The sequence below is a fragment of the Perissodus microlepis genome, chromosome 15 (assembly GCF_051167445.1).
Source record: "Perissodus microlepis isolate ML-2025 ecotype Zambia chromosome 15, ASM5116744v1, whole genome shotgun sequence".
NCBI classification, from domain to species: Eukaryota; Metazoa; Chordata; class Actinopteri; order Cichliformes; family Cichlidae; genus Perissodus; species Perissodus microlepis.
This window is the reverse complement of record NC_140475.1, coordinates 32,431,808-32,446,217: the sequence shown is the minus strand read 5'-3', so window position 1 is coordinate 32,446,217 and position 14,410 is coordinate 32,431,808. Positions and strand designations below refer to the sequence as shown.

The 14,410-nt window shown below is 42.3% G+C and overlaps 1 protein-coding gene across 1 annotated transcript in view; it reads left to right on the top strand.

The window, feature by feature from the left end:
• The first annotated feature begins 615 nt into the window (after positions 1 to 615).
• arid3a (AT-rich interactive domain 3A) overlaps positions 616 to 14,410 on the top strand; it is a 44,211-nt gene continuing 30,416 nt past the window's right edge. The window contains exons 1-2 of the mRNA XM_084952505.1: positions 616 to 730; positions 13,645 to 14,378. Coding sequence (XP_084808631.1) covers positions 14,044 to 14,378 — 335 coding nt within the window. The 5' untranslated portion in view covers positions 616 to 730; positions 13,645 to 14,043. The remainder of the gene's footprint in view (positions 731 to 13,644; positions 14,379 to 14,410) is intronic.

Genomic DNA, 14,410 nt, shown 5'->3' with positions numbered 1-14,410 from the left:
TCTGCTCTACGCTACGTTTTATTTTTATTTATTCACATTTTAAACCCCTGTAATAGGCCCACGAAATGCCGCACATTAAACCACACCTTTTCCCCTTCTCTTTCTGCGCCGCTACTTCTGACGTCTGTTGACACTGCTACGTTTACTTTAATTCACCTGCTGCTGTCCATCTGTTAAATACCGCAGGGACACCAAATGCAAAGTGTGCCTGAAGTTTGCATCATCTGCTCTAACGTCCCCAGCTTTCTGTCCCACTCCAACTTTATAGCCCTGCACTTACCCTGCCGCGGGGGTTGGGGGCGTCCGGGAGGAAGAGGAGGGGAGGTTGGGGGGAGGTTGGGGGACGGTGGGAGGGCTGGCCCCTGCTGATTCAGAGGTTAGGAATTTGCATCTGATTGCTGTTTGTCAACCAATGATGTGAGTGTGCAAACCGGAGAGTCTCTCCACGCCTCTCTCTCTCTCTCTGTCTCCGTGTCTGTCTAGCGCCACGCAAATTCTAAAAAACACAATTACATGCGCGAGCCGATCGAGTGGGTATCATGCAGTCACATGAAGCCACTTCATTTCTAGTCGATATACATGCTAATCACCTCTCTTCGACCTCGTTCTGGGGCTTTTTCCTCTGCGCGTAACCGGTGAGAGCGAGAGCAGTCAGGATTCAGAGTCGGAGAAAACAAGGAATGTTTCTTCCGGTTCTGAGGAGTGAGAATACCGAACGGAAGCCGATGTGGTAAGTTTATTTTCTCTCTCTGTCTCGCTGTGCCCGAACCACCCTTTACACTCCGTTCACTTTTCCGTGGCTTCCTCCTTGTGTTTGTCTCGTCATTTATTAGAAAGGACGCAGTTTTTTTTATCGATACGCTTTCAAATGTCTGATTAATTGCCTATTGCAAAGGTAGCGGATGGACTCAAGGACCGTGAATCACTCACAACGGTTAGATATTAACCATACGCTGATTGAAAGGGCACTTTTTTGTAAACTATTCCCCCAACACCCCTCAAATATTTATATATATATATGTGTATATATTTATTGATACTATGAAGGGTAAAAATAGAAAAGGTTGTCATTTTAATAACTAGCAGAGTTCGTCTCTGGTGTTACCTGGTAACCGTGTCACCGTAATAATAAGGGCTATCAGTCGATTTCTGACTACGTCCCAAACGTAAAGCCGCAAGTTCACACTGCAGGAGGATTAGTCACACTACACACCGGCTTCGTTAAGTGCCAATAACAGACAAAGCGCTTTTTTCTTGCTGTTAAATCTTGGCGGCTAAAAGTGCAAATTAAAATATGTGTGTGGGGGGTTTTAAATAAACGTATATAAATATATGCATATATACATTTTGAACGACGTCTGACGCCGCGTCCCGTAGAGCTCGAACCCACTGTTTTACACCGCCATTACACATCCACTGTATGATTGTGTTACATAAGTACATCCCATTGCCCTTTAAGTTAGATATAAAAGCCACCGCATGTGACTGCAAGTACAGCTGGGGCCTTCACTGGAGGTCTGGCTGCCATGTTCTGCATTAGCTGGGAGGGGACGAGAGAGAGGTGGTGTTTTTGCAGGGGGGAGTCACCGGAGACCAAAAGGTGGCTTTATGGACTACTTTGAAGCAGGTTTTTAAGACTGCTTCATGCCACTCACTTTAGTAAGAGCAGGCAGCCCCAAAGGCCTGTGCTAAGAAGCAAGGTTAACATATGTAGCTCCATAAGACTCTAAACCACAGTCACGCGACACTGGACGTAAAACCAGGTTTTCCTAATCTAGCTCTGTCCTTTCACATAAAAGAGGCGGAGCTGGAACCAGATGACCAATAGCAGACATGGACAGGGTCAGTGCTGCATTTTTCCTCCGAAGAAGAAAACCAAACCAACGTAATTTGGCGGAATTTAAGCGTCATATTCATAATTCATATTAGAGCGGAAAAGAGGAGATGAATGTTGACTGTGTGAATTCCTGCGTCAATGCCAGCTTTTTTTCTTAAATTATCTGACTACCTGTAATCACAATGCTTCAGGCTAAAGAAGTCTTGGTAGTATAGGGAGCAAATAGATGAACAAATAAAGACCTATCAAAAAGTAAGTAGACTTTGCAAATCTTATCAACAAGTAAGTTCATGGCTTAAGTGCTCCCTCTCTCTGGATTATGTTTATATAAAGGCCTCTAGGACAATTTGATGGCTGTGAAATTGCCTACAGCCTGCACTAAAAAAAAGAAGGATGAATGAATGAAGCCTCTCATCAAGGAAGTTCTATTCGTTCAGGGGTGACATGCTTTTCAAAGCCTGACAGTCAAAGCACAGACTGTCAGGTTTCCAGGTTAAGAATTGTACCTAGGAAAGAAGTTAAATACTTACACTGAAAATAAAACTGTGTTAAACCTGAAATTACTTCTGAAAACCTCAAATCTTTCTTGGGAGTATGGACTACTCTGATGTAAAAAAACCAAAAACCCAACCAAAAACATAAAAATGTAAGAAAATAGATGTACTTAAAGATGTGAAAATAACCCTACACGAGATGTCTGAATGAGATGATCTTCACTAGAGTTCAAGGGTTTTTTCAGTTTCTTACACGTAAAAAAAATAAAATCCCGTAAGTTGCTGACATTTCTGTGTAAGTGCAACTCTGACGCAGCTAGATAAAATCAAGTCCAGTCAAAAATATTCCAAAGAAAAGTCGCGTCACAGTGGTGGCTTGGACACAATGTGCCATCTTGAGTGCTACAGCATGGTAGTGGGAAAGTCCACAGTATGAGCCTTGCAGACTGTTTTCATGTGACGTCCGCAGTTGTGAAAAAGGGGGACGGCTAACGTTTCATCCAAAAGAGTCGAGAGGCCCTCAAACTGTATTTCTCTCATAATAGCCTGTTTTGTCTCACGAGGAACCTCGCAGCCACAACCAAAACTGACTAACATTTGGTTTGTGGTTACTGTTAAAGTTTCTCCCCAAGTAAAGGGGACAGTGGAGTACAGGCACAGGAAATGCCCCGTAGAGTACATTTGTCTGGATGACATTAAACATTTATGACACGAAAAAACAGTCAAGTCTGGTTTCACTGTCTTATTTAAAGGTGGTTTTAGATGCTTTTCCCTTCCATCAGGATGAGTGATTCTTTGTAAAAGTTAAAAAAAAAAGGCTAATATCTTTGTGCTATTAATCAAAGGATTAGATTCAGATTCATGATTCTCTGTTGCAAAAATGCAACAAAGTGGTCCATTGTGTGGTTTGAGGTCACAGGCACGGTTTTGAAATGTTCTTTGTGTGGTCATCAATTTTGCAAAAGTTTTCAGCACGCACACAAATTGATGAGGAGGACGGGTGTTTTTGAAACCCAAAAAGGTGAACCAGGAGAAGACGCCGCCAGGAAGGTTGAGAGCCGTCCCGCATCTGAGTGGGCATAATTACTTCTTAAGTTGTTGCTGACAGACACAAAGAAAGTGTGAGCTGCTGAGTCGCAGAACTTGGCATCATCTTAACAGAGATTTCCAGGTCCTGATCATGGCACCCACGCCCCACCATTCCTCAATCACCTTAGAAAAACTGCACCGCTAATCTGTTTGGTCCCCTCTCCATATGGTATCCTTTGACCAGCGGCATAGGGAAAGGCAGCTGAACCAAGCCAGGCTTTTATTTTACATTGTGATTGGCTCATTGTAGATTAGAAATGAAATGACTGGCATTCAAAGCAAAATGTAATGTGTTTCTCACTCATTGCTTGTTTTTTTTTTTGTTTTTTTTTTTGTTCCATTTATTATCGTAGGCGATTGAGCCTGCTATCATCTAGATATCAGTCCTGCTGACACATGTATTGTGGGTTGGCCGATGGCCACGTCTGTCTTCTCATTGCATTGGCTTCTACTGATATGCATGCTTTCTGTTGCTGGTATCATTTGTTCTTGGTTCCCCGGAGTGTGTTTTCTGTTTTCTTTCTCCTGCTGTTTAACATAGTCCCTTCTGGCCTCTTCTTTAATCTGCCGTTTGGGATTATCTGTATTGAAACCATCTCAGGTTCATGTAACACCTTATATATTAGTCATGTGTGTTCCATGTAGAGCCAGACTTCTGCTTTTCTTTTAATTCACTTTTTCTTCTTCTTTTTGTCTTAAGGAGTTTGTGCCGCTGGTAGGTTCACACCTCACTGTTTCTCAGCTTGCCAAATGCACATATCAGCATGAGGCAGTGTCACGTTGTCATTTACAAGCAAAAATCCACATAGCTTCCTGTCGTCAGCGGTGCCTGATCTCAGCCCAAGTGTATTTGAAGATCATTTGGAAGTAGTAAGTGTCACATGCAAATAGCTTGTTCAGTTTGCCTCCAAGCATCACGGCTGAGTGAATGGCAGACACTGGCAGTTGGCCACTAAACTGGTTAGTGGCTGCGAGTTAATGACAGGAAGACATGATCAGACAGGACAGACAAGTCTACTTGTTTTCTTATCAAACTATAAACCTTTTACTGTGTTCAGGGCTATTTTCTTGCTTTAATTTGTCACCCTTCCTGCAACTCCCAAGGGGTGTAGGCTTTGGCTCAAGGACTGCATTGACTACTTGAACGCTTCTGTATCAGCAGAGATTGTATTACTGTGAATGTTGAGTGCTGTCTGCACACCACAAGCCTTCCTGCCATTAAAGTAGTGGGAGGCAGCGCGGCTTGGCTGCCTTTCAGCTGTTCTTGTGCCAAAAGCTGCTTTTCTGAAGGCACTGTTCAGCACGTGGGCCTTTAACTGTAGCCAAAAAGTGCAGGGGAAAAAAAACCATACAGTTACTTCATTACGTGGGCTGGAGTCAAGAGGGAATCCCAGCAGGCCTGACAGTGACGTAGGCAAAAGGAAAGGACTAAGGCTTTGGGAGGCTCAGGACCTTTGGTCCTGAGCCAACCTGCTCAGACAGATGTAAGCTTTGTGAACGCAGTGGGTTCGGCGCCAGACAGGTGCCCCGTGCTCATCTGCCCGGATACCAGGCCACAGCTGCAACATGTTGACGTGTCCATCAGACCTGAAGCATTTCTGTTACATTTAGCATTACGTTTGTGTCAGCTGGCACTAACAACCCACCCGAGTAATCAAAAACTAATTTAATCAAATATAAATCCTTTGCTAGCAAATCAAGCTGCTGGTATTTATTAGGCAGAGATGTTTAATCCACATCTAATACAGAACTGACCACCAGCAGTGGGTTTTTTTCTTTTCTCTGTGTGCAAAGAAGTCTTTATCTTAGGTTTCCAATCATCCATCAACCGTGTACACACAAAAAGATGGATTGTAAAAGATCACAATGTAGTGACGTGACCATGTAGTCTCTATATAAACCGACAAGTTAATCCAGTTTTCATGCCATTCAATGAAAAATGCCCCCCCCCCCCCCCTCCACCTTTCCCATGCTAGACGAAGCGGCGTCATATCATCACTCTGGAGCCACAATGGCAGTGCACTGAAACCTGCGAGCTGCAACACGCAGCCTGTCTCCTGAGCTTCTGTTTTTCATGGCAAAGTTCTGACCTGGTAACTGCCTTTATAGTAATCACTGGAGGTACTAAAGTAGTTAATATTAATATTAGCAGTACAGGTGGCTTGATTAAATGCACTAATTGTATTTAAAAAAGTAGTGGGGTTATTTTTGTTTTGTTTTTTTAAACCATAAAGGGAATAGACACAGAGTAAAGTAGTGAAAGCTTAAGCAGAAATGAACATGGATCAGTGGACACAAAACAGCTGCCTAAAATGAAAGCACTGATCTGTTGATGTGACTTGTTTGTTCACTTTCTCTGGAAGTTGTTTCAGAAAACTGTTTCTTTTTTGTGTTTTTTTTGTTGTTGTTGTTTTTTTGTTTGTTTTTTTCAGGTTGCGGTTTAGCTGCACAAAAGAAAAATGAAAAAAGAAAAGCAAAACAGAACAACAAAGAACGGGTACCAGCTGGTATAAATGAAACTGTCGAGCCATGAGAGAGTTAACCATAAAAATACTGATGTCATCTGTTGTTTTCACTGCAGCACAGACTGCGTTAGCCTCCTTAAGAATGGTCTGCGTCTCCCCACCAGAGCTGTCGTCACATGAGATTTATGTCTGCTCCTGTAATAATACAGTGTCTGCTCGAAGCTCTCGTAGGGTTGTAACATGGCAAAGTCAATATCCACCAGCGAGGCATTATCAGCAGCAAACGTTTCAGCTGAATCAGCAGAGACCTCTTTTTTTTTAATTTGAATGTTCAGCTGATAACTTTTCAGGCAGTTAGGGACGGTCTTCTGTCTAACAGAGAAACATTTTCCTTGTCAGTTGTTTGGCCTTGAAGTTACATGTGTCTGACATGCAGAAATGCAAACCTTTCCACACACATGGTAACATGTTGTTCCTGTGGTTATTCTATGACCTCTTTTAAGCAGCTCGTATTGGTTTTTTTTGTTTACCTGACTTACATATATCAGTATCCAGCCTTATAATTGAATCTTTTTATGATTTTTAGGATTTCCTTCCATTTTCCTAGAAGTATTGAACCTCAGCAGTTTTCCTTTCGCACTGCTTACAGTTGCTTATTAATAATAATACTACTCATATTGTTTCAGAGTGTTTCAGACATGTGAGCAAGGAGCAGTGACTTTCCTCTGTTTCCAATTGACATGCAGAGGCTTTTTACATTTCCTTCAAGTGAAATCAGAATACTGTAGATCATACGGTGGTTTTAGCATGCAAAACACTATTAGCCTCGCTTGCGTCCACAGCTTAATCCTGTTGCTTGATGGCCACAGATTTCACTGCTGAGAAGTGGATCGCTGGATTATTGCTGCTATATGCCCACTTAATTTATAGCATAGCTGGCGCTAATCAGATTTGGCCTAGACTTGCTGGTAGGGTTCAGTGGAAAATACGTGACCGGCCTGTGCGACACTTCCTCAATGATCTTGTTGTTGCTCCACTGGGGTTCAATGGAGCCTGTGTTATTGCCTTACGAGGTAATACTGCAAGGAATGCAAGAGTGAGGCATAATCAAGACCAGCAGCACTAACCGACTTTTTGCTGTTATCCCCACCCCGTTCCTTTTTTTCCCTTTTTGTCTAGATTCAGAAGTAATCGTGAATCCTTTGCTGCAAACATCTGTCATTTTAAATTCTATCCTCAGTTAATATCCAAGCAGCATGTTAACTATTTGAATGCACACAGTGGACATAAATGAAGACTGAAAAGTACACTTTATTGTGACTAACTCAGTTGATTCTCTTTCTTTATTGCAATAGTTGTTGTGTTCCGACTAAAATATTTGCTTACCTGAAATTATAGGCGTGTTGTTCATTTCAGTTTCAGGTTAACAGCCTTTCCGGTTAATGTTTTGCCTCAGGAGGAGAACGCAACTTGTTAATTAAAGCAACGATTTCTGCCTCTTTCTTAGTTGCTGCAGGTAATTGTGTGCGAGCTAAGTATTTTGGCTGTTCAAGTACATATTTATTTTATTTAAAAGGATCATATGTAAATTAGTGTACACAGAAAGCAGCTTGTATACATAAGTAGAATGGGTGTGGTTGCATTTTTTTTTTTCTTCTTCTGTGACCTCCAGTGTGTAGTATTTAAATAATTTGTGTTACTTTATTTGTTGAGAAAAGTGTGTAAACTTTGCTGCAGAGAGAACCGTTATGTAATAATCTGATAAATTCAGGTGTGATGATTGAGTCGACGGAGCGTTGATATTAAAAGTAAAGACAGACAGAAATATTCAGGAGGGGCAGGCAGACGTATGTTTGCCCGGGAATGTTGTTGATAACATCAGTACAAAGCCTGTTTCTCTACTAACGTAACAGTATGGTACAAACTATCGATGCATGACAGCATGCTGAATGATATAACAACTTGCAGGATTTCAGTTAACCCGCATCGCGTTAAAACATCGATGCCATTTAAGTCTGTCTGCACGTCCATTTGGATTGAGCTTGTTTTTTTGTCTTTTGTTTTTTTTATTTAAACTAGATGTAAAGAAAGAACGTACACCACGAACCATCTACGGAAACTAAACCGAAACAACTTTTACAATGTCACCCACCCACTCACGTCAGCGAGCAATACGCCGAGACGAGGCACAAAAAGCAGATTACAGCTTTAAAAAAATCTAATTCTCAGATTTTTAGTCAAGCAGAACAGACAGACATTCATTTTAATATCTAGTTTCAAGACCTGCAGAGACCTCACACGGCTCATCTCAAACCGCAGATGTTTTATCAGGAACAAGGTGGTTTGTTGTTTCAGTACATGAAAGGAAATTAACACTTTTATTCCAAATGTGAAATGCAAGATAAACAATCTGCAATCTTGCTGGCACATGAACGTACCCGCTGAGGAAAAACCCTTGGGTTTTAATACTCCTCTTTCTCTCTGAGAATTTTTTTCTTTCTTTCTTTCTTTCATTGCTCATTGTGGCACGCATGCCGAAAGCATCATACGGGCGTGTGTGAGCCCAGTGCTTTTTTGTATGTTGATGGGTTTATGAACAAAGTCTGCAAAGATGAATCCTGCTCAAATGAATGGTTTTGGTTCAAGAGTGAAAATCGCAGGCAGCCATTCTTGAACATAAACAGACAGGAATCAAATTAAAAGAAAATCTCAACTTAAAGAGTCTTAAAGGTTTCATCAGAAAGGTTTCAGTCTGCCTTTGTAGGAGGACGATTTTGATTTGTCCTAAATCAAAAGGTGGTGGAGAGAGTCACAGGTGTAACCAAGCCATTTTGTGGCTCCTTGTAGATGGGGGCGATGCCATCTTGGAAGAGAGTTCTCACATCAGCTTCGAAATGTTTCATCTCAAGTTAAAGATGATCAATTGAACAGCTTTGTATGTATTTGCTGTGACACCCTCACCTTCCACGCTCCCCAAGAGGACAGATGTGGCCAAAACCTGGCAGGAAAATAGCCAGCATGGCATAACAGAGCCACCAGATCCTTCCTCTGTGTATGGGGTTAAGGGTTCAGGGTTTTCCTTTCATTTATCAAGAGTCTGTATGTGCTTGTATGTTGAGCCAGCCTGGGTCACTTTATCTTGTTGGAATTAGACCCTTAGCTCCCATTCTTATCACTCTGTCCTGTTTGCTCAGACCTTGCAGTCTTCAACTTCCCAAATGTGGGTTTAAAAAAACAGGGTTAACCCATTAGCTGCTAGTGTTCTTTTTTTTATACCCCATTCATCCAGCTGCTTACGTTTCTGTGCCAGTGGTTCCTCAATTCCTCTCACCCACTCATGGTTTCCTGCTATCTATCCCAGCAGGTAGTGTCTACTTAGACTTAGCTGTTAAATGAACCCAAGGAATATATCCACACAAATGCCAGAGTCTTTTTTTAAAAAAAAAAAATAAGTGGACTTTCTTCCAGAGGTTTTATCGGTGGTCCCTGTGAGATCTATTCTTCATAATTTGGTTGTACATATAAAGTGCTGTTCTATATAATTGATCCATTTGTTGTAAATACAGACTTGGAGGCAGACTGTTGCAGTTTAGTCCGAATGGAAGACTAAACCTGAGGGGTTAGCGGTGTGTAGCTCGTATGCCTTATAAATAAATATTGGAGCCATGTTTCTGGTTTTGAAGCACTGTGGGAGGCAGGTGACAGAGGTTGCTGGATGCGATAAATACTCATGACTACTTACACAGGAATAAATGGCCATTGTGCCTGTTCCCACCGACTACAAAAGCCAGATGTTGGTGGGGTTGTTGTCCAGTAAGCCCTCGTAAAGGTGGCAGTAAAACTGCAGAGGAAGTTGTCTGCTGTTGTCAAGTTCTCAGAAACTCCTGAGTTAACCCCTTTTCCCGACATACTGAGATATGGAAATGTTTCCCAGAGAAGGAGCAACACCATGGTATAATTTGTTTGGTGTAAATGAGTTTGTAAAGCATTTTGACTGTCAAAAAAGGAAGACAGACAGGGCGTGAAACCTGTTTGTTTTCTTGCCACAGGATCTTGTACACACAGAATTTCTTAGTGGAGCAGCAGCTTCTAAATATTCTAAATATTACTCATGTAACTAGTCGAAGATGTGGAGACATTTCCCCCATGAACGCTGATTTCTCACGTGTAGTACAGTACAAAGAAGACCCAGAAGGGGGTTTTAAGGGAAATCACCCATTGCCACTCAGACAGCTTCGCTGCAAATTTCACAGCAAGCTGTGGTCTAGATACTAAATTCCTTATCACTCACTCAAGAGTCAACCTCTGGCCATTTTGCTGCAGTTAAAAAGGAGTAGTGGCAGTGCATCAGTTCTTTTAAGCGCTCTTAACTCCCCAAATCCTGTTGTTAATAAGTACCCGGCTTTATGATTCTAATATAAACCAGAAGGTCCCCCCCCACCACCCCCACCCCCTCTGACCGGGATTTAAAAACTAGTCATCTAGCTACTCTTCACAAGTCAGAGCTCCAAAACAAATCAAGGTGTTCTTGAAATAATAGCATCTGAAATGATCCATGGAAGCATGAAAATGTTGTTGTTTTTTGCTGACAGACAGCAAAGACGAATTAAAAAAACATTTGGCGCACAGGCAAAAATATGTGATGCTCATGCAAAAAGTGAGAAGCTTATATAGTTCTACTGCACAGATGTATAAGTGTTAACATCTTACTCGCTTATTACTTTTTTTTTTTTTTAAGGTTTCCCACACATCTTTTTTTTTTTTTTTTTTTTTTTTTTTTTTTTTTTTTGAGCAAATATTTGAGGTTTTGGCAGATAGCAGGGAAACCAAGGAAAACTGAAGCTGATTTGTTGTTTCACATTAAAAAGAAATATCTTATCTCATAACTGAAAACCTAAAATCTGAAAAGCTGAATCTCTGGTTAGGACCAGACATAAAATGAGAAAAATTCGACGATATTCAGATTTTCTTTTAGTTCAGGCAGTATACAACAACAACAGCAATGTAGTCGTTTGCAATGCATATAGAAAGTCTTTAGAAGTAAGCACACCTCCTCATTTGGGGAAGTGGAGAGAACATATGTAGTGGTGCAATGTAATTTGCACCATCTAGCATGAAGGAAATCATGTTACTGATCATCAGTGGCATGAAACAAAGAGACCACTTCTGCTTCCCCCTGCACAGGAAGAGTCAACAGACGAGCTTTGTTGTAATCACTTCTGTCTTTGAAATTACATATATGACAAGATGACAGGGAGAGAGAGAGAGAGGGGCGCAGTATCCGGAGCTGTAATGCTCATGGCACAAACATGAAGTGAACACCAGAAATTGCGTGACTGTGATGTGTGACTTCTTAAAAAAACACTTTAAGCAAAATGCGCTATCAAGATAACGTGTGCGAGTGCGTTGTTGAATTTGTTTGTCATTTAGTGCTTTATTGCTACTGGATAGTCGAGAGTTTGCTTCCTGTCATTCTCGGCGTCTTTCCCCTTGGATCCCTCTGTAAATACAACGTGCACAAGTTGTTTCAGTCGAACCAGATCCAGCTCATTGAGGCGCCGTAATCCTGCTTTATTTTCCATCTGACAACTGCAGGCGTTCAATTGCGTCTCGATTGCCCCTAAAGAATGCACTGAATCAATATTGAATATCTGTCAGCTGCCTTACTACATCTGCTCCGTCAGTTGTCACTTCCTTCGCCCTATGTGGAAACAAAGTTTCACAGCTCTTGTTTCCTTGCGCAACATTTCTCTTAACACCATGGTATAGAGTGGCTGAAATATTTCTATTGTGGTTTTTATTGGTGCATGATAATGTCGGGGTGAGGGGATGTAACTTGCACTTTATCAAACACCTCTGAAGCTTTTCGAGTCTTAGTAGTGGAAGAAGTTTGTGCTTCTGAAGTGCATTTTCTCAGAATGAGCTGCAAGGTTTCAGCTCTGCTGCTGAATTTGACTTCTTGCTGCACCTAACTCCAGACTGTGACTCTGTAATACTCGGTGTATAAGAAGTGTATACTTATTTTGGAGGTACAGGAACATAAACGGCACCTAAATTTATAGTGTCATGTGCAAATTTTCATTCATCGGTCTGGTGTGTCATTTGTGTCGTGCACAATTAATTCTCTGTAGATTACTAATGTTGTGCAAATGTAAGTTGATCTTTCGCATGAGTCACACAGGTATAATGTTGCAGAAGCTGTTGTTTTCCATTTGAATGTCTTGTTGAGAAACTGGCTGATTGGAAAAACACATCTCTTGGCAATTGCCAGGATTCTTGTATGTGTTCTTATCAAGTATTCGCAGCTATGTAAACACAAGATATGGAAAAAGGTTAATTTTCCTGTGAGTGGCACCATGGCTTTCAGTTGGAAGCCTCGCGAAACTGCGGGCCTGAAAAGTGGATACACTGTTTACCCTCTCGTGCCTACATGTAATTATACTACCAAACCCGTGAAACTCTGGTGAGATTTCCTGTGTAATTCCAGTTAGCCGCACGCTGGAGAAAAACAACCTCTGTGCTCAAGAAAATACCTGTAATGATGAGGTATGCTGTGCCCAGGTTTGCTGTGCTGGTCACATTGTCAAAGGGGATTCATAGATGTTGTCATCTGTAAGAAAAGCAAATGCAAGCCTGAGATATCAGCTGAAAAAACAATTAAAGAACTGTGTTTGTGTGCCGCTGCGTTGCATGTAGTTGTGATACAGATTGAGCTAACCTCGAAAAGACGATCATTCATGCTTTCATTTAAAGGATACTCAATGAGTAGACGCAACGCAAAATCTGAAGTTTGTGAAAGACAAAGATCGTGCCAGATGGTGGTTATCAAGATCAGTTTCTTTCATATATTAGTCAGCATAGCCGAATGAGTACTGGCGTACAGTCACTGCTGCTTCTTGTCATGACTGGAGCTTGGCATGTCCAGCACCTGCACTTGAATTTCATTTCCCCTCGTGCTGTCGACTCTGCTCTTATCTGTATGTAACTGATCTAAACACGGCCTCCCCAAACCCACGCCTCTTAGCATTTTGACCAGATTCTAGGTTAGCGGGGTTTAGCAGGGGATCTTTGAGGCGTCGTTACTGTCGATAGGTTGAAGGTCACTGCTTATAGTACAGCCTGCTTTGCATACCTGGGCAGTTATGGAGCAGGTGTGTAGGAGAACAACTGCAACCTACGTGACTTTCAGAAAACTCCCCACTGTGTGTCTCACTCTTAAAGGGGAAAACACAGCAGTGAAGCCTCAGTGATGTGACACTTGTGTGAATATTAATTCAACCTGAGACAGCGTTTTCTAAAATCTTTTGCCAGTAGGCTGAAATTCATCTTGACTCCTAGCCAACCAGGTAAAAAAAGTGATGGTTCTTCCTGTGATTTCACTTCCTCTTGTTGTTGAGGTTGAAACAGTTTGTCCTGTTCCTCGCGTGTTTTGTTTTGTTTGACTAATCCTTCACAATGTATGTTGCCTTTAAAGACTGTGTATTTTGTGTTTCACAGGAATCTCAAATTACAATTTGCATTTTTGTTAGTAATATTAAACATTTTGTTCTCCTTTGTGTTTTCCTTTTTTGAGTAGACAGGGTAGCGCTGAGATTTTACAGAACTTTTGTTTATTCATAAATAAATGCAGGATTATTGAAACCAGAAAATCAAAAATGGAGAAACTACTAGATGAGTATCACGGGTGATCTGAACAGGTAATGATCTTTACAGAGAGTGGGAAGTGGCAATCTGACGCTCTGTTCTTTCTCTTCCTCAGGTCTTTGTAGGCTGTCAGCAAAGACTTGTACTCCCTCCTTTACTTCCACGTCTTGTGCCTCTCTGAACCAGCCACCTCTGCTACCGGCTTCGGTTTCTCCCCAACTGTAGGAAAAACCACTGAGACAAGAGAGAGGCCTCTGTCTTCAGAACTGCAGCCAACCTCTGACTGCATGTCAGCGAGCTCCTCTTTTTTTCACCTTTCACTCCCCCTCAGAGACCCACATTTCATCATAACCGTAACCTCCAGACCTACAGCGAGCTGCTAGCTGCCTCCTCGCAGGTTCAGTTGGCTATTGCTCCCCTATTGTTGACCCCTGACTGGCCTTCGACTGGTGCTCCTTCAGCAGGGGAGGGAGGGGAAAGAAGGCCTCTGAACGCTTTGCCACTTTCCCTGGAGATGAAGTTGCAGGCCGTCATGGAAAATCTGCACAGGCAGCAGCGGGCCAAGCTACTGATGGAGCAGCAGCTACAGCAGCAAGCCGCCTCCCAACAGACTCAGGTCCGTATGGCCGGAGGGGATGAGCTGATAGGGAGCCCGGCACCTGAGACAGAGCAGACTCAGATAGCGGCTCTTGCAGCCATGCGTGCCGCGGCGGCCGGGCTGCAGAGGGTGTCGGACAGCCCCATGTCGGAGCGCAGCAGTGGTGGTGACGAGGAAGGCGATAATGAGGACAACGATGAAGGAGAGGAGCAATACAAGGACATGATGGGGTCAGATGAAGAGGAACAGATGTAAGTGAATTTCTTTGCTGGACCTTTCTGAA